At 46.5% G+C, this 19,566-nt stretch overlaps 1 protein-coding gene across 2 annotated transcripts; it reads right to left on the bottom strand.

The window, feature by feature from the left end:
• Positions 1-883: 883 nt before the first annotated feature.
• On the bottom strand, positions 884-14,334 carry pomk (protein O-mannose kinase). Of its 2 annotated transcripts, none has more exons than XM_055642338.1 (3): positions 13,655-14,334; positions 11,429-12,808; positions 884-1,687 (listed from the first exon to the last, which is right to left on the bottom strand). In XM_055642338.1, exons 2-3 carry the CDS (start codon positions 11,714-11,716, stop codon positions 902-904), a joined length of 1,074 nt encoding a protein of 357 aa, XP_055498313.1. In that variant the 5' UTR covers positions 11,717-12,808; positions 13,655-14,334; the 3' UTR covers positions 884-901. The 2 variants fall into 2 exon arrangements, with proteins under 2 accessions (XP_055498313.1, XP_055498323.1); XM_055642348.1 differs by lacking the exon at positions 13,655-14,334 and adding an exon at positions 13,160-13,594.
• Between the last annotated feature and the right edge of the window lie 5,232 nt (positions 14,335-19,566).

Genomic DNA, 19,566 nt, shown 5'->3' on the forward strand with positions numbered 1-19,566 from the left:
ACAGAGAGGTCGGATACGGAATGTGAAGGGGATTTGAAGTGCTGAGCCACCGGGAGGTCAGGTTGGTTAATGCGAACTGAACGGAGGTGTTCGGCGAAACGATCGCCAAGCCTACGCTTGGTCTCACCGATGTAGATCAGCTGACATCTAGAGCAGCGGATGCAATAGATGTTGGAGGAGATGCAGGTGAACCTCTGTCGCACCTGGAACGACTGCTTGGGTCCTTGGAGTCGAGGGGGAGGTAAAGCGACAAGTGTAGTAAAACCCGGGTATGGTTCATGGGTATGTTGTGGAATACAGTGAGAGTGATATTCCTGGGCATGGCGATAAGGGGGAACGAGGCGAGTGAAAAGGGTCGTAGGGTCACAGCATGCAAACAAGCCCTTTGGCTCATCGACCTGAAATGTCACCCATTCCTTCTCAATAGATGTGTTCAAGAAGGAACTGCAGATGCTGGAAGATCGAAGGTGCACAAAATTGCTGGAGAAACTCAGTGGGTGCAGCAGCATCTATGAAGCGAAGAAAATAGGCGACGTTTCGGACCTGAAGTCTGAAGAAGGGTTTCGGCCCGAAACGTCGCCTATTTTCTTCGCTCCATAGATGCTGCTGCACCCGCTGAGTTTCTCCAGCAATTTTGTGTACCTTCTCAATAGAGATGCTGCCTGTCCTGCTGAGTTACTCCAGCTTTTTTTGTCTATCTTCAGTAGGAGGCATGGTGGCTTCTTCTATGGATTTGAAGTCTTATCCATAGTCTATCTGCACACAGCCAAGAAGAAGTAGGTTTGTGTCAAAAATTGCTCTATTTTTGCCCTGCCCTGCATTGCCAGACTGAGCCGGCTTATTTTGAAGGGATTTTACATGTGAATTACAGCACCCAACAAGAGTAGAATCACATCATTTATTATAACTCGTGTAACATCTCAGTGCGAATACCAAACAGCTCCGACTCCTGTGTCAGTGAGTTGTAAACAGCTTTGTACGTCTGCACAACAGTTAGCATTGATGGTCGAAGCTGGGGCTTATGTCTCTTGCAGTCCTGATGCAACTGGAACAAGTGAAGCCTGACCACGTCGCTTCCTTCGACCTGGCCCAGCAGAAAGTCCGTAACATCCGGAACCTTCCAAATATCTGTTTTCTCATCGTATGGAGGCATGAGGTGATCAGAAAATGGAACCGTGTTACCGAATGGCCAAAGCTGTTCCGGAGCGACAAAGTCACCCTGGAGCTGACGGTGGCCACATTTTACTAAAATCCCGGCACTTTGATTCACCAGTGGGAGAGCGTCCAGGTCATTGGCCAACACATGCAGGTCTGTTGTCAACAAATACTGCGACAAGGTCTTTATCAGGTCATTGGAATCGCACATAACACGGGGACCCAATGGGCTGTTGTGCAGATAATGCAGAAACCGTGTGTATTCACGAGCCAACTGGAATCGAACTTCCCAAGTATTAAAGTCACCCTGCTCCTTCTGCTCCAGCACTGAATCAACATTGGCGAGCGATCCAAAAGGGTGATACTCTGTGAGGATAGTGGGATCCTCGTCACAGAATCCCAGCAGTTTAACCACATGTGCACTCTGCAAGCCCTTCAGCATCTCCAGTCCATGAAAGAAGTCGTCGCTGAATTTAGAGGCAGCAAGTCGAGAGAGAACCACTTTGTTTCCCTTCCAGTGTCCAAGGAAAACCTGCAGATTAAGCAAAGACATTGGCTTATGTACTTACAGACAATTGAATTAGAAGCCGCACTCGATCCCACAAGACATGAGACTGCACAACCAGGCTATCATTGTATACGAAGGGCCCCCATCAATTGCTCCAGGAAAGCTGCTATGTCATGGGTTAACCATCTACCCTCTTCAAATCCATCTACCCTCTTCTAAACCATTCCTGTTCCCTGTCTCTGGTAGTTCCCTCACTTCATTGGTCCCAGCATTCATCTTTGTGCCTTTGGTCATCTTGTCACTAAGCTCTCAACCTTCATCTCTACACATTACTGTCACTCTCTACCTCTTTAAAACAAACTCCTTCAACCTACCACCTTGGTCAAGTATTTGATCACTCCTAATAACTCTTACTGTGGTTTGGTGTCAATGTTTTTGTCCAATTGCTGTCTTGCAAATTGCTTCAGGCTACATTAAATGCTCTGTATAAATGATAGCTCTTAACATGCTCACCTAAATGGATTAGTCGGCTACTGATCAACTCAGCCAAATCAGCTGTAATCACCCTTCACTGTCTGCCAAGAATTGGAGCAATAAAATAATGAATGAATGAATGATAAGTTTATTGGCCAAGTATTCACATACAAGGAATTTGCCTTGGTGCTACGCCCGCAAGTGACGACATGACATATAGTGACAGTTAGGAATGATACATAAAACATTAAACATTAATAATAAAACATTATTGATTAAACATGTGCGTTAAATAAAATACCAGAGCAAAAGGAGGCTACAGATTTTTGGTTAGTGAGTAGAGCTAATACTCGTGGGGAAAAAGCTGTTTTTATGCCCGGCTGCGGCAGCTTTGACAGTCCGGAGATGCCTTCCATGAGACTGCACAACCAAAACCAAAACAACCAAAATCTCCTAAATAAACAATTACTGTTTGTTTCCTCTTTAACACAAGTCTTTCGACTTATGAGAGGCAAGAATCTGCAAACGCTTGGAACTCAGCGGGCCAGGGAGATTCTGTGGGGGAAATGGACAATTGGTGTTTTGAGTCAGAACTTTTCTTCTTGACCTTTCATCAGTCCAGAGGAAGGATCTCAAGCCAAAATGTCAACTACCATTGCCCTCCATGGATGCTGCCTGACCACTGAGCTTCTTCTGCAACTCCTCTGTGTCATGCCTTTTTTGTCGTAAATTATCTTAATTGCTCTCATCATGTATGTTGTCGAATTACTCTAACAGGAAACAGTAATTATGTAGAAATAAGGAATTGCAGTTGCTGGTTTACAAAAAAGAACACAAAGTGTTGGAGTAATTGGCAGCATCTCTGGAGAAGATGGATAGGTGACGTTTTGGGTTGGGGCCCTTCTTCAGACTGATGAAACAGTTGGGATCACACCAGACTAGCAACAACAATCCAGAGTCCGTGTCTGAAGAAAGGTCCCGACCCGAAACTTTGCCTGTCCTTTTCCTCCACAAATGCTGCCTGACCTGCTGAGTTACCCCAGCACTTGGTGTTTTACTCAATTAAATAACAAGCCAGAACCAGGTTACACTGTCTAACTGGATGCTTATGCTCTGCAGGAACCACCTCCATTCTTTTTTCATTGACGTTATGTCTTTCAATTTCCTCATTTAAGCATCTCCCTACCGCCTCATAAACACCACATGCTAGGATATTCCATATCCCAAATAAAGATATGTCCAAACAAAGCCCACTTGTGTGAATAAATCATCCATCTGTACGGATGAATTGAACATATCGGCACAAAATTGAAGAAACTGGAAATTGACCTCTCCCAGTTAGAGGGCATCACATTAACAAAACATGTCGGCAGTCTATTTTCCCCATTCATTAGCATACCAAATACAAAAAGGTGGATAATCCAAAAAATATATTTAAAACAAAATTCTATCATTTCTGCTAAGGTTGAACTTGGGTTGCCAAACTCCTCTGAGCATAATCCTTCAGAGTGCTAATAAACCATAGGTTGGTCTATTTAAAAAAAATAAAGACTAGCATTGCATGGTCCTTGCATGATATTAGGGTGTGTCAGCATGCCTGACAGTCATTCAGGCATTGATGTTTTTTTAATGTTCCACAATGTAGGAAATGATACAACCTATTTACTGATAAATGGCAGGCATTCAGTTTTAATACATTTTGAAGATTTAAACTATTGTTTCAGAGAGATCACAGGATACTTTGCCAAAATATAATCTTGTGTCACTGAATATTTAGTACCTTGAACAATACGTCACAGAACAGGCCCTTCGGCCCACAATGTCTGTGCCGAACATGATGCCACATTAATCTAATCTCTTCTGCCTGCAAATGATTGCTATGGCTCCATTTCTTTCATATCCATGTGGCGATCTAAAAGCCTCTTAAATGCCACCATTGTATCTGCCTCCACCACCACACCTGGCAGCATGTTCCAGGCATCCACTAGTCTCTGTGTAAAAAAATGTACCAGGCATCCACTAGTCTCTTGCCCCACACATCCTCTTTAAATATTGTCCCTCTCATCTTAAAGCAATACCTTCTAGTTTTTGACATTTCCATTCAGGGAAAAAAAGTTCTGATTGGCTAGCCTTTCTATGCCTTTCATAACTTTCTGTTCTTCTACATGTCTTCCCTCAAACTCTGATATCCCAGAGTAAGCAACCTAAGTTTGTGCAATCCCTCCTTATCGCTAATACTCTGTAATCCAGGCAGCATTCTGGTAAATTCTTATGGACCCTTTCCATAGCCTCCACATCCTTCCCATAATAGAGCAACCAGAGGCAGCAGCAACTTGGGTCCAGAACTATGTTTGATGTTTCAGTTTGCCATGAAGAGAATGGTGCTGTGTCACCTGTGTGGTTGTTTAGATGACATTAAAAGAAACCCTGATACTTATTTCTTACCAATCACCACCAAAGCTTATTCTCCACTCATAGAAACACAGAAACATAGAAAATAGGTGCAGGAGTAGGCCATTCGGCCCTTCGAGCCTGCACCGCCATTCAATATGATCATGGCTGATCATCCAACTTAGTATCCTGTACCTGCCTTCTCTCCATACCCCCCGATCCCTTTATCCACAAGGGCCACATCTAACTCCCTCTTAAATATAGCCAATGAACTGGCCTCAACTACCTTCTGTGGCAGAGAATTCCACAGATTCACCACTCTCTGTGTGAAAAATGTTTTCTCATCTCGGTCCTAAAAGACTTCCCCCTTATCCTTAAACTGTGACCCCTTTTTCTGGACTTCCCCAACATCAGGAACAATCTTCCTGCATCTAGCCTGATCAACCCCTTAAGAATTTTGTAAGCTTCCCTCAGATCCCCCCTCAATCTTCTAAATTCTAGCGAGTACAAACCGAGTCTATCCAGTCTTTCTTCGTATGAAAGTCCTGACATCCCAGGAATCAGTCTGGTGAACCTTCTCTGTACCCCCTCTATGGCAAGAATGTCCTTCCTCAGGTTAGGAGACCAAAACTGTATGCAATACTCCAGGTGTGGTCTCACCAAGACTCTGTACAACTCATTATTGCATCATCAGAAGAACCCGATCCAAAATAATGTCCATTTCCCTCCACAGATGCTGCCTGAGGCACTGATTTCCTCAAGCAGTTTGTTCTTTGCATCGCATAGTAATTTTTTGTGAGATTAAAATTGGTCAGGATATAGAGATAATGAATCAGACTACTGACTAACATCTATTACAAACCCACTGACTCCCATGGCTATCTGGACTACACTTCTTCCCACCCTGCTTCCTGTAAGGACTCTATCCCCTACTCCCAATTTCTCAGTCTACGTCGCATCTGCACCCAGGATGAGGTGTTCCAAACCAGGGCATAGGAGATGTCCTCATTCATTAGGGAACGGGGTTCCCCTCTTCTATAATAGATGAGGCTCTCACCAGGGGCTCTTTTATATCCCGTAGCTCCGCTCTCATTCCCCATCCCCCCACCCGTAACAAGAACAGAGTCCCCCTTGTCCTCACCTTCCACCCCATCAGCCATTGCATACAACATATAATCCTCCGACATTTTCGCCACCTCCAACGGGATCCCACCACTGGCCACATCTTAACATCTCCTCTGCTCTTTCTGCTTTCCGCAGAGACCGTCCCCTACATAACTCCCTGGTCAATTCGTCCTTCCTACCCAAACCACCCCCTCCCCGGGTACTTTCCCTTGCAACCGCAGGAAATGTTACACTTTACCTCCCCCCTCGACTCCATCCAAGGACCCAATCAGTCTTTCCAGGTGAGGCAGAGGTTTCTCCTGCACCTTCTCCAACCTCATTGACTGCATCCGCTGTTCCAGGTGTCAACTTCTGTTGCAGTCTCGGCGATCACTTCGCCCAATACCTCCTCCGCTCAGTTCATAATAACCAACCTGATCTCCCGATTGCTCAGCACTTCAACTGCTCCTCCCATTCGTATTGGTGGAAATGTGTCAGCCTCGATAACAATCAGCACGGGAGCACCTCAAGGCTACGTGCTCAGCCCCCGCCTGTACTCACTCTATACTCATGACTGCGTAGCCGGTCACAGTGCGAACTCCATAATCAGGTTCGCTGACGACACCACTGTTGTGGGACGTATCACTGATGGGGATGAGTCAGAATACAGAAGAGAGATCGAGCAACTGTCCATATGGTGCCAGCACAATAACCTGGCCCTCAACACCAGCAAAACCAAGGAACTGATTGTGGACTTCGGAAAGAGTAGGATGGGGTCCCACAGTCTCGTTTATATCAACGGGTCGATGGTTGAAAGGGTCAAGAGCTTCAAATTCCTGGGCGTGCACATCTCTGAAGATCTTTCCTGGTCCGAGAATACTAATGCAATTATCAAGAAAGCTCATCGGTGCCTCTACTTCCTGAGAAGATTACGGAGAGTCGGTTTGTCAAGGAGGACTCTCTCGAACTTTTACAGGTGCACAGTAGGTAGCATGCTGACCGGTTGCATTGTGGCTTGGTTCGGCAACTTGAGCGACCTGGAGAGCAAAAGACTACAAAAAGTAGTAAACACTGCCCAGTCCATCATCGGCTCTGACCTTCCTTCCATCGAGGGGATTTATTGCAGTCGCTGCCTCAAAAAGGCTGGCAGTATCATCAAAGACCCACACCATCCTGGCCACACACTCATCTCCCTGCTACCTTCAGGTAGAAGGTACAGGAGCCTGAAGACTACAACAACCAGGTTCAGGAATAGCCACAGCCATCAGGCTATTAAACCTGGCTCGGACAAAATTCTGATTATTGGTGGCCCATTATCTGCTATTTGCACTTTATCAGTTTATTTGTTTATGTGTGTATATATTTATATTGTGGTATATGGACACACTGATCTGTTTTGTAGTAAATGCCTTCTATGTTCTGTTGTGCTGAAGCAAAGCAAGAATTTCATTGTCCTATCATGGACACATGACAATAAACTCACTTGAACTTGAACAATTCCAATCTGACCTTTCTGTCCTGGGCCTCCTCTTGCCAGAGTGAGGACCAGTGCAAATTGGAAGAACAGCACCACATATTTCACTTGGGTAGTTTACACTGTTTACAATGTATGTACATTGACTTCTCTAATTTTAGATACCCCTTGCTTTCTCCCTCCTTCCACTCCCCCTTTCCAGCTCTCCCACAAAGCCTACTGTCTCAGCCTCTTCCTTTATTTTTCCCACCCACCCCTTCCCCCCCGACATCAGTCTGAAGAAGGGTCTCGACCCAAAACGTCGCCTTTTCCTTCTCTCGATAGATGCGACCTCACCCGCTGAGTTGCTCCAGCATTTTTATCAACCTAATGAATCAGTCTGGTCTGATTCCAACATAGGTACATGTGAGCGGGAAGATTTATTTTACACACAGAGAGTGGTGGGTGCCTGGAAGATAGACACAGCAGTGGTGGAGATAGACATGGCAGTGGCATTTAAGAGACCTTTGGATAGGCACATGGATATGCAGGAAACGGATGGATATGGATAACATGCAGGTAGAGAAGATTTGTTTAACTTTGCATCATGTTCGGCACAGATATTGTGGGTCAAAGGGCCTCACCCTATGCTGTACTATTCTATGCTTTATGTTTTTAAAGCTCCACTTTGATCTCTTTTACATAAACCTGTGAGCATATGAGGTCTTGGTTTATCATTTCATTGGCAGAATGGTATTCCCTTAGGACTATTTATATATCAGTCTGAATTATGTCTTGATCTAACACCATTAGTAAATTAAATATACATTCATAAGCCCTTGTGCTTTCAACAACAGTATGGTTTTCTGTTGCTGCATCTTCAAAGCGAGAGAGGTTATTGTGGTGAGCACTGTGCTGCCAGCAAGTGTGTGGGGGGAGATTTTTGTGTCGGATTATGAGGACCAACATTCATGCAGCTTTGCTTTTATCTGACTATATTGTCTTTACTAGTTTTTTATTTTTCTTTCAGAAATATTCAGTGGCACAAGGTTCAATTTTGATGCAAAGTGCTAGAGTAATCCAGCAGATCAGGCAGCGTCTCTAGAGAACTTGGATAGGTGATATTTGTCCTCCAAAGATCCATGTTCTCCAGAGATGCTGCCTGGCACACTGAGTTATTCCAGCACTTTGTGTCATTTTTTGTAAAGCAATATCTGCGATTCCTTCTTTCTTAATTTTGGTATAATCTCCTGTGCTCGCTGGAAGGAACAATAGTTAAATCCCTCTAAATTTACAGTCAATGTATTCCTCGTTACATGCTCCACTCATTTGTGCCTGAAATATTGCAAAAGGTCAAAATAAGGGTCAAATTCCTGATGAATTTGTTGACCGACTCGGCCGTGACTGGGTGAATGATGAGTTGGTCCGAGTGCTGGACTGCACACAAAGCCCAGCCAGCGGGCCAGCTGAGGAGCTTTGGTCCGACACCCCATCCAACTCATGAACTGATGATCGGCCATGAGAAGGAGGGGTGGTGGTGTCGGCTGTAAGTGAAGGTCGGACAGCTTTCCGGCCTGCCGACCGACGGGGCCACGGGCGAGGCGCTGCTGCTGCACTCCATGGGCAGCACTACGTTGGGACGGGTGAGGCAGGGCCAGACGCGGCGCTCCAACCTGACAGTCCCCTCGATCCGAGTAGTAGCAGTCAGATAAGGAACAAGGACGGTCCCGTATGGGGACAAACCAATTTAGCCCAATATATGGAATGTCCTGGCTAATACGGGACAGTTGGCAACCCTAGCTGGTGATAATAATACATTTTATTTTCGGGCGCCTTTCAAATCTCAAGGTCACCTTACAAAGATTAAACAGAAGAGGAAAAAAACATATAGTCGGAGAAAAATAAATAATAAGGACATCATCAATACACAAATTAAAGATAGAAATCGCTCCAAAGACACAAAATTAAAAAAAAATAAAAAACACAATATGAAGAGAGAGAGGCAGCAGCTAAAGCACGCCAGCGTCCACTCTCTCCTCCGACAGCCATCTTGGACACAGACTAATAAAGTACCTTACACACAGAAAAATCATCCCCCCACAGTGGTTACCACTGTGGGGGAAGGCACAAAGTCCAGTCACCAACCACAGTTCTCCCAAAAGTCAGGCCTATTAAGACCATCGCTGTTGCCTCAACGGAGGCCTGATGTTCCTGGCCGTTCTGGCCGGGTGGTCTTGCCCCGGCGTCGGGAGAGTCCTCACAGCGGCTGGGCCACCTGGAACGGCCGCTTCCTAGCAGGGGATTGCGGCTTCCGAAGCCGACAAGGACGCACCGAGTTGGAGCTCCCAGGCTCTCGATGTTAATGTCGGCGCCACCCGCTCCGCTCCACAGAACCGCAGCCCGGAGGTGTTGCTCACGGCGGTCCAGCTCACCGGCGCTCCAGCGCGTCGATCCAGCGCGGCGACCCAGGCAAGGCATTGCCCGCTCCGCTCTGGGATGGTGCTCCAGCGCTGTGCCGCCACCGAAGCCGAGGTGCTGGGCGGTCCCCACCAGGAAACGGCGCTCCAAGCCCGCTGGTAGGCCACGAGGACGGGTCGATGGGCAGCCCAGAGAAAAAGCTGCCTCACCGACCAGGTAGGGACCTAGAAGTAAAGTTACCTCCTTCCCCCCACAATAAGAAGTCCATTTCTCCGAAAAAACGACGAACAAAACTATCTAAAAACTGGGAAAAAAATGAACTAAACGGACGACTGCTGGTTAGCAGTCGTTCCCCAAGATGGCTCCGAATCATCTTTAACATTTCAGAGCGGCACGATGGCACAAAGGTAGAGTTCCTGCCTTACAGCGCCAGAGACCCAGGTTCAACCCTGATTACCTGTGCTGTCTGTATAGCGGAAGTGGCGGCGCTGGTGAACGTCTTCGGCTCGCCTGCAGTCCATTTGTCTTTACTTTTTTATGTTGTTTTTTTTTTCGTTTTGTCTAGTTAAAGTTTTTGTTTTTAGGTTGTGTTTATGTGTGGGGGGGGGGTTTGAAACGGTGCTTGCTGTCTCTCCCTTCAGGGGAATACGACTTTTTTGTTGTATCCCCCTTCTCTGCCTCCGTCTGCGCTGAGGCCTAATGGCGGAGCTGGCGACCTCGAGACTCCGGAGGCAGAGCAACTCAGGACTTGCCCTGGGCTCGCTCCCGTGAGGGCGGTCCGGCTCGGGGCTGAGACTCTCCCGTGAGAGCGGCCCAGCTCGAGGTGGAATGGCGCTCCCATCGGAGCGGCCCAGCTCGAGGGAGGAATGGCACTCACGTGAGGGCGATCCGGCTCGGGGCTGGAACGGTGCTCCGGTGGCTGGGACGGTGTTCTGGCGGCGGTGACCTGAGTCTGGGGTTCAGCCGCGGGCCAGCGGCCGCGTCCATTGGACTGGAGGGCGGCAGCTTCGACCACCCCGGGCCGCGGTGTTTGAGCCGGCCCGTTTGCGGGTTTCGGTGAGCCGCGGGACTGTTTGTACCATCACCCGGTGGAGTATCGCCTCAGCGCAGAGGGAGAAGAGGAGGGAAGAGACTGCAGCCCTAAGATTTTTGCCTCCACCACAGTGAGGAGGTGCTTGGAGGACTCACTGTGGTGGATGTTAATTTGTGTTTAGTGTTGTTTATTATTGTATGATTGTATGTGTGACTGCAGGCACGAAATTTTGTTCAGACCGTAAGGTCTGAATGACAATAAAGGTATTCTATTCTATTCTATTCTATTCTATTCTATTCTATTCTATAGAGTTTGTATGTTCTCCCTGTTTGTTTTTTCTCCGGGTGTTCCAGTTTCCTCCCACGTTCCAAAGACGTACATGTTTGTAGGATAATAGGCTTGGTAAAATTGTAAATTGTCCCTAGTGTGTTGGGTAGAGTTAGAGTGCGGGGATCACTGGTCGGCATGGACTCAGTGGGGCGAAGGGCCCGTTTCCACGCTGTATCTCTAAACTAAAGTAAACTAAACAAGAGAATGGCCTGTGTCACCTGTGCAGTCTTTCAGATGAATCAGTAAAAGATAGGCTGATCATTGTCACCCAACCCCACCAAAAACATATTCCCACTCAGTATTGCATTGCACTGTGTATAATTTTGCTGCACTATTGCAATTTTCCCATTACAATAAAAGACACATTTTAAAATTAATTCTCTTTGGGTCATCATCACATTGTGAAAGACTTTTTATAAAGGCAAGTCCTTATTTCTAAAACAATCACAAATGCTAAATGTTCCACTCCCCAAAACAACAGTTTACCAAACTGAAAACAAAAAGGATTAAAGCTGATGTAAGTGAAGAGGAATTAAGCATCAAAGAAATATAGTGATCCCACCTGCTTGACAGCGCCTTGTCCAATTGGTTCAATCACAGCAACTTCGCTCTGTATCATTTCACAAGATAACCAGGGCATGCAATCCTTCATTCCTTCCAGCCTGAAATACCCAGATGGACAGGAGTCTGATTTGCTATCTACTGGTCTCTTCAACCAACCCAATGCATCTAGAAGTTCATTTCTGAAGATCGTGGTGACTGTGAGGATGACAGCAATGAGAGGTACAAGGGTCAAGGTCACCCTCTGCCGTATCGAAGAGCCTTGATTACCAGAGGTTGTCACCTGCATCTTCACTATTCCTGCAGAAAGGTTCACAATTCAAAAGGTTGGACTTCTTAACTCTGAGCTCAAGGCTGATGTTGAATTGGTGGCGAGTCAGCTACTGGGCTGCAGGGTTGAGGAGCGCAAAGTGAATCATGGCTCATGACTCAACATGTTCTCACTGTAAATGGAGAAGTCAATGTTCTGTGGTGTGAGTCACTCCACTTTACCTATTCCTGAGGTAGACACAAAATGCCGGAGTAACAGGCTGCATCTCTGGAGACAAGGAACGGGTGACGTTTCAGGTCGAGAACCTTCTCCAGACCTTTTCCTGAACCTAAACAAAAAAGTTTTTTGTGTAATCAGGATTTCAATGAAACCCAACATCCTCCGTTCAACATCAGTGACGCAAGGATTAGCACTAGGGTTGCCAACTCTATTTACATGTATTTCTTCAAATGTTATCACGTTGTCTCTGTACAAAATCTCTCCAATTCCAAACTATTAAACAAAAGTATTCAAGGGAAATAAAAGCATTTTCTTTTGATTGGTTTTGAGTTGCTTATAAAGTGTTCAATTTTCTGTTAATTCCAGAGGATTTATTTCTAGACAATTTTATATCACCGTAACTTTCTTGCACAGAGCAATGGGTTCAAGTTTCAGGATGATACTCTTGGGCAAGGAAGGGATTATGGAGGTGCCTTCTTTTGGATAATACATTAAATCATGCTTGATCTATATTGGCAGGTTGATGTAAACGATTTTGTGACACTACTTTGAAGAAAAGCAAGACCTTCTGGTGAATAAATATTACAGAAAATATTATTATCTGATCATATTGTGTAATCTGGCAGCTTTTACATATCCCACAATTATTGTATTTTCACTGTTTAATCGAGTGCAGAGGAATATCCAACATCTTCAAGGGTGCTCTGAAGGACAAGTCTTTGCTTTCACCCCGGGAGAAATAGCAACCTTGATGTTGGGCTTGTGTCCACAGGGATGGTCAGAGTTCAGAGGCTGTCCTTCCGGCTGGGGTGGTGGGTTGCTGAGAGCGGTAAAGGGTCGGAGACTGGAGATCTGAAGTTGAATCTTGGCTCCATTCAAATTGATTCCGATCTGAGTGAGAACAGGGTAGATGGGATTTAAAGTAGAAAACGTCAACTCATACACTTCACTATAAGACACAGAAAAGCTGTGTTTTTTCAAAAATCAACAGACCGACAGAATGTTGATATTCAGTGGTGTCCTTATGCATGGCCACTTAACCTTAACTAACGAAGTATGCAATTAGTAAGGGTAATTGATTTAACTAGGGGGGCAAAATAGATAATTTTACAAAATTATCAACATTTTACAAATTTTACCAAAATAGATAATTATGTGAGATCGCAGCTGGAATATTGTGCACAATTTTGATCTCCTCAGCTAAAATGAAATATATTTGACATCAAGCGAATGAAGATTCACCAGCATTGTGGCTCTGCTATGGAAGCAGAGATTGAACAGACTCGCCTGATCTGATGTTCTCTCGTCTGTCACTCGTTGCAATGTTTCACAGGGCAGAAGCAGAGGAGGATGTTTCCCCCTTGTCGAGGAGTCTCGAACCTGGGGTCAGTGTCAGAATGAGGGCAGGGCCATTTAGGACTGAGATGAAATAACAAATGTCTTCTCGGAGAGGGCAGTGAGTTCTCTACCGCCGAAAGATGCGGATCAGTTCACCGTTTCTGGACATTGTGGGAGTCAAGCGGTAGGGGGACAGTGCAGGAACATGGAGCTGATAGACCAGCCGTCTGTGATCTGGATAAATGGCGGAGCAAGGTCGAAGAACAAGATGGCCTACTCCTGATACTTCTATGTTAAATGGGACATTGTCCCTGTTCTGCAGCCCGGCCAGTCTACGGACAGAGCGCCCCAACCCCAACACAGCACAGCCCGGGCCCGCCCGCCAGAGCAAACACTGACCTGGTCTTGGTCCTGGTCCTGGTCCTGCCCCTTCACCGGCCCCCTGCTTGGCTGCTTGCAGATTCAGCGCGATCCTTCAGTGAGCAGCTGCCGACCACAGCCGCGGCCGCGGCCAAACCGGAGACGCAGTCACACAGAGAGTGAGAGGCGGTGTCACAGGGAAAGAGACAAAGTAAATCTCTCCAGCTGCATGCAGTCCCGGAGAATGTGACAGATAGAGGCAGGAGAGAGAGAAGAGAGAGCGAGAGAGAGAGAGAGAGAGAGAGAGTATGACAGAGAAGCAGTGTCACGGAGCACAGGGAAATGTGAGCTCAGCAAGACAGGGAGAGGGAGAGAAAATGACAGAGTGAGAGGCACAGTTTCAGAGAGCATGGGAAAAGCAGGAAGCGGCAGAGAAAGAGGCAATGTGACAGACAGAGGCAGGCCACACAGAGCATGAGAGGCCAGCAGTGTTGGAGAGAGAGCCAGAGAGAAAGTGAGAGAGAGAGAGGGAGAGGCAGGCAGTGCAGAAAAAGGATAATGTGAGGAGTCAGGCAGCATTACAAACAGAGCAGAGAGAGAGAGAGGGCAGTGTCAGAGAACGGCACTCTCACAGAGCACAGATATATACAGAGGGAGAGAGAGATTGTGATAGGGAGGCGGGCTGGATCACAGACGAGAATGGGAGAGAGGCAGGCAGTGTCAGATAGAGAGGGAGAATGTGACAGAGAGAACAGAGAGAGAGAGAGAGAAAGAACGTAAGAGGCATGCAGTATCAGAAAGTATGTGACAAAGAGACTGGCAGTGTCAGAGAGAGAAAATGTGAGAATGTGACAGGCAGGCGGGGTGAGAGTGCGAGAATGTGAGAGAGGCAGGCTGTATCACACAGAATGTGAGATAGTGAGTGACAGAGAGAGGATGTGAGAGGAGGCAGTCATGGGGGTAGAGGTAAACCCAGACAGTAACACACAGTCCCGATGAACGTGACAGAGATATAGGCTGTGGCAGAGACAGAGAGATAAACTCGGCAGCAAAATATGGACAGGTCCAGGGGAGAAAGAGATAGATAAAGCCATACGGCAATCACAGAGACCATGTCAGTGAAAGAAACCCAGAGACGGACTCAATACATAGAGCAGCAGCCGGGCCCAGAGACCCACACAGCAAATGAAGTAAGTGTTATAATGATAGGGGATGAGTTGTCAAAGGTGAAAGGTAGCAAATGTTAACTGAAAGGTTTGAAACAAGAAATATCCCAAAGGTCAAGATCGACAATGTACACTCGTGCAATCATTATATTGGAAGACGGCAGGAAAATGTAAAATGAAATGTAGAGAAATAATAGGTTTCAGTGAATGAAATCATTGGTGCAGAATAAGAGTACTATGTATCGTAAGTTATCAATCAACATTAGACCATTGAAGCACCAAGTACATTCACCCCATCATCCCATCCACTAGCCTGGCTCCTCTGTTTTTTGGCTTACAAATAATTATTTTCCAATTCTGTACCAATTTCCCTTTAAAATACCTGTTGAAAGGAAATTGGATGTATCACTGAAAGCAGGAATTTGAAGATTATGGGGGGAAAAAGTGGAGCTACATTGATAGAATAGCGGTTTCCAACACCCAATACCTTTGTTGTAATGTGACTTTCAACTTTTGTTAGTAGAGTGACCCAAGTTCAATTTTGACCTCCCTGGCTATCTACATGGAGTTTGCATGTTCTCCATGTGACTGTGTGGGCTTGCTCCAGTTTCCTCCCACATCCCAAGGAAGTGTGGTTTGGTAGGTTAAACTTTCTTGTTTATTTTAGTTATAGAAACATATAAAATAGGTGCAGGAGTAGGCCATTCGGCCTTTCAAGCCTGCACCGCCATTCAATATGATCATGGCTGATCATCCAACTCAGTATCCTGTACCTGCCTTCTTTCCATACCCCCTGATCCCTTTAGCCACAAGGACCACATCTAACTCCCTCTTAAATATAGCCAATGGACTGGCATCAACTACCTTCTGTAGCTTAACTACCTTATGCATACTGTATAACTTCCTTATGCAGTGTATCGTGTTTACATATTCTGTTGTGAAGCTGTAAACAATAATTTCATTGTTCTATCTGGGACATATGACAATGCAACACTCTTGTCTCTTGTAAATGGTCACTGTAAGTTGCTCCAATGTAGAGCTGAATTGATAGAAATGTTGGGAGAATGGGATTAGTGTAACTACATGTTTGATGGTTGGTGCAAATAGTGGGCTGAAGGGTTTGTTTCCATGCTGTATGACTCCAGATGTAAGTGCCTTTGGATCCTTTATATAATTTGCAGCTTTTCCCATTATTGCTTAAAATTGTCATGTTTATCAATGTTTATAAGCTTTCTATCTAAATTATCTTCTCATATCCTGATCAGCCCTTCATTTAAAAAGCATCTTGATTCACCAATATCTTAAAATTCTCAATTTCATGTTGGACTGAAGTAGAAACATAGAAAATAGGTGCAGGAGTAGGCCATTCGACCCTATGAGCCAGCACCGCCATTCAATATGAACACGGCTGATCATTCAGAATCAGTTCCCGTTCCTGCCTTCTCCCCTGACTCCGCTATCTTCAAGAGCCCTATCTAGCTCTCTTTTGAAAGTATCCAGAAAACCAGTCTCCACCGCCCTCTTGGGCAGAAAATTCCAGACTCACAACTCTCTGTGTGAAAAAGTGTTTCCTCATCTCCATTCTAAATGGCTTACCCCTTATTCTTAAACTGTGGCCCCTGGGTCTGGACTCCCCCAACATCGGAAACATGTTTTATCCCCATTCCACTTGATTCTGTTAGCCCTGAGAGCTATATATCTACAGTAATACTCTCTTGAATATATCCAGTAAATTAGTCTCCACTGCCTTCTGTGGCAGAGAATTCCACAGATTCACAACTCTAGCTGAAAAAGTTTTTTTTTCTCATCTCAGTCCTAAATGGCCTACCCCTTATTCTTAAACTGTGACCCCCTGTTTCTGGATTCCCCCCAACATCGGGAACATTGTTCCTGCATCTAGCCTGCCCAATCCCTTAAGGATTATATATGTTTCTATAAAATCCCCTCTCAGCCTAAATTCCAGTGAATATAAGTCCAGTCGATTCATTCTTACATCATTTATCAGTCCCGCCATTCCGGAAATTAACCTTGTAAACCTACGCTACACTCCCTCAATAGCAAGAATGTCCTTCCTCAAATTAGGGGACCAAAACTGCACACAATACTCCAGGTGCAGTGTACAACTCAGTGCTCCTATATTCAAATCCTCTCGCTATGAAGGCCAACATGCCATTAGCTTTCTTCACTGCCTGCTGTACCCGCATGCTTACTTTCAGTAACTGACCGACAAGGACACCTAGGTCTTGTTGCATCTCCCTTGTTCCTAATCTGACACCATTCAGATAATAATCTGCCTTCTTATTCTTGCCACCAAAGTGGATAACCAAGATTCAATTTATTTGTCATTTGGAACCCTTGAGGTCCAAACGAAATGACGTTTCTGCAGCCATACAGTACAAACAAATAGACCCAAGACACAACATAATTTACATAAACATCCATCACATCGCTGTGATGGAAGGCAAAAAAAACTTTAAAACTTATCTCTCCACTCCACCCCCCCCCCCCCCCCCCCCCCGATGTCAGAGTCAAAGTCAAAGCCCCCCGGCTGGCAATGGCGATTGTCCCGCGGCCATTAAAGCCACGCCGGGTGATGCAAGGTCGCACACCGGGTCTTGATGTTAGAGCCCCCGGCGTGCGCTCGCAGAGTCCCGCGGCCATTCCAAGCCGCGTGGGGCGGTGCTGTAAGGCCCCGCTCCAGGAGCTCTTCAACCCCGCAACTCGGGCGGGAGAAGTCGCCGTTGCGGGAGCCCTGAAAAGCGGTCTCCCTCCAGGGAACCGCGGGCTCCAGTTGCCGCCGTCCGCCAGACCCGCAGTTGCAGCCTCCGAATCTCCGGAGGTCGGGCCGCAGCAGCGTTCCACCACCACTCCACCCGCTCTGGACTCGGCCAGCTCTGCGAGGGTGAGGTGAGTCGTCGGCACCAGAGCCCCCGGTCTTCCTGTGGGAGGCCGCTCCCCGTTGCAGCCCCAACAACAACGGAGACCCAACAAAGAAAAGGTCGGGTCTCCCGTGCAGGGAGAGATTTAAACGTTACCCCACCCCCCCCCCCCCACACACACACCCCAACAAAAATTAACAAAAACTACATAAAAATATAGACAAAAAATAATAAAAACGCAGACGGGCTGCAGAGGCCGCTGCTGACGAGAGTCGCGCCGCCTACCGGCATAACCTCACATTTACAATCCACATTATACTGCTTCTGCCATGCATTTGCCCACTCACCCAACCTATCCAAGTCACCCTACAGCCTCATAGCATCTTCCTCACAGCTCACACTGCCACCCAGCTTTGTGTCAACTTGGAGATGTTACATTTAATTTATTTATAATGTAAATAACTCTTCTCCGTGGATTGTCACATTGTCGTGGTGAGAAGCTTGTGTGGTCCTGAGATCCTGAGAGCAATGCCGTCTGAAGTTATGCTCCTGGTAGGGTCACCCATGGCGGTAAGGTCGAGGGGGAGGTCCCTGACAAAGAGCAATCCAACCAAGACCTCAACGCTGGAACAGGTGGAGGATGATGGGTGACTTTAGTGGAGTGTCACAACGGCTGGGAAGGCGGATGAAAGCTGCAGCAGAAAAGGGTCCCTGGTCGTCTTGGACTCCATGCCACTGGATCCTGACTCAGATCTGTCAAGGACCATGTGATGGCTGTCTGTGCACCAGTCACCCCATGTTAAACAAAGTCACCCACAGGCGTCCTCCATGAGAGGACAGTCATATTCATTTCGAGTGACCGCTGATGGCGATGATTGTAAATAACGGGTCCCAGCACTGAGCCTTGCGGCATCCCATTAGTCACTGCCTGCCATTCTGAAAAGGACCCGTTAATTCCTACTCTTTGCTTCCTGTCTGCCAACCAGTTCTCTATCCATGTCAATACCATGTGCTCTAATTTTGCTAACTAATCTCTTCTGTGGGACCTTGTCAGCACAGAGTCTGCCTTGTCGAAGGTACATAATGACCTACTGCTCACCGTTGACTCCGGCGACTGTGCAATCCTGCTCCTTCTCGACCTCAGCACAGCATTTGATACAGTCATCTACACCATCCTAATTGACCGTCTCCGGTACAGGGTTGGTATTGATGGCACTGCCCTGAGCTGGTTCATCTCCTACCTCAAAGGTAGGAGTTTCTCTACTAAAATAGGCAACTCTTTCTCCTCCCCAGCTAACCAGTCAAGGGGTTCCACAAGGTTCCATCCTTGGCCCCATTCTCTTCTCCCTGTATATGCTCCCCTTAGGCCAAGTCATTCAAAGGCACGGCATTTCCTTCCATTGCTACGCAGACAATACACAACTCTATCTCCCCCTGAAGCCCAAAAAACGATCAAATCTGCTTAACCTTATCCGCTGCCTCGAGGATATAAAGTGTTGGATGGCCCAGATCTTCCTCCAATTAAACAAGAGTAAGTCTGAGGTCATCCTTCTCGGCCCCTCGGACTCAATCAAAACGATAGCAGGCAGCCTTACCCCATTACTCAAACCTCTAATCAAAAACCTTGGCGTGATATTTGACTCAGCATTGAAATTTGACAATGGTGGTAAAAGCTAGCTTCTTCCAGCGTCGGACGATAGCTAAAATAAAACAGTTTCTCCAGTTTGATGACCTCGAAAAGATGATCCACACATTTATCTCCTCCCGCCTAGATTACTGCAACTCCCTCTACACTGGCATCAGCCAGTCTTCCCTGTCCCGCCTGCAACTGGTCCAAATCGCTGCAGCCAGACTCCTAATGGGCACCCGAAAAAGAGACATCACCCCGATCCTGGCCCCTCTCCAC

The sequence above is a fragment of the Leucoraja erinacea genome, chromosome 1 (assembly GCF_028641065.1).
Source record: "Leucoraja erinacea ecotype New England chromosome 1, Leri_hhj_1, whole genome shotgun sequence".
NCBI lineage: Eukaryota > Metazoa > Chordata > Chondrichthyes > Rajiformes > Rajidae > Leucoraja > Leucoraja erinaceus.

What these genes read in the sequence shown, in the direction of transcription:
- pomk (XM_055642338.1), bottom strand. Translation starts at nt 11,716, where the DNA reads ATGCAGGTGACAACCTCTGGTAATCAAGGCTCTTCGATACGGCAGAGG. An exon ending in GACAAGGCGCTGTCAAGCAG is followed by an intron (nt 1,688 to 11,428) that starts GTGGGATCACTA and finishes CTTAATCTGCAG; the next exon opens with GTTTTCCTTGGACACTGGAA.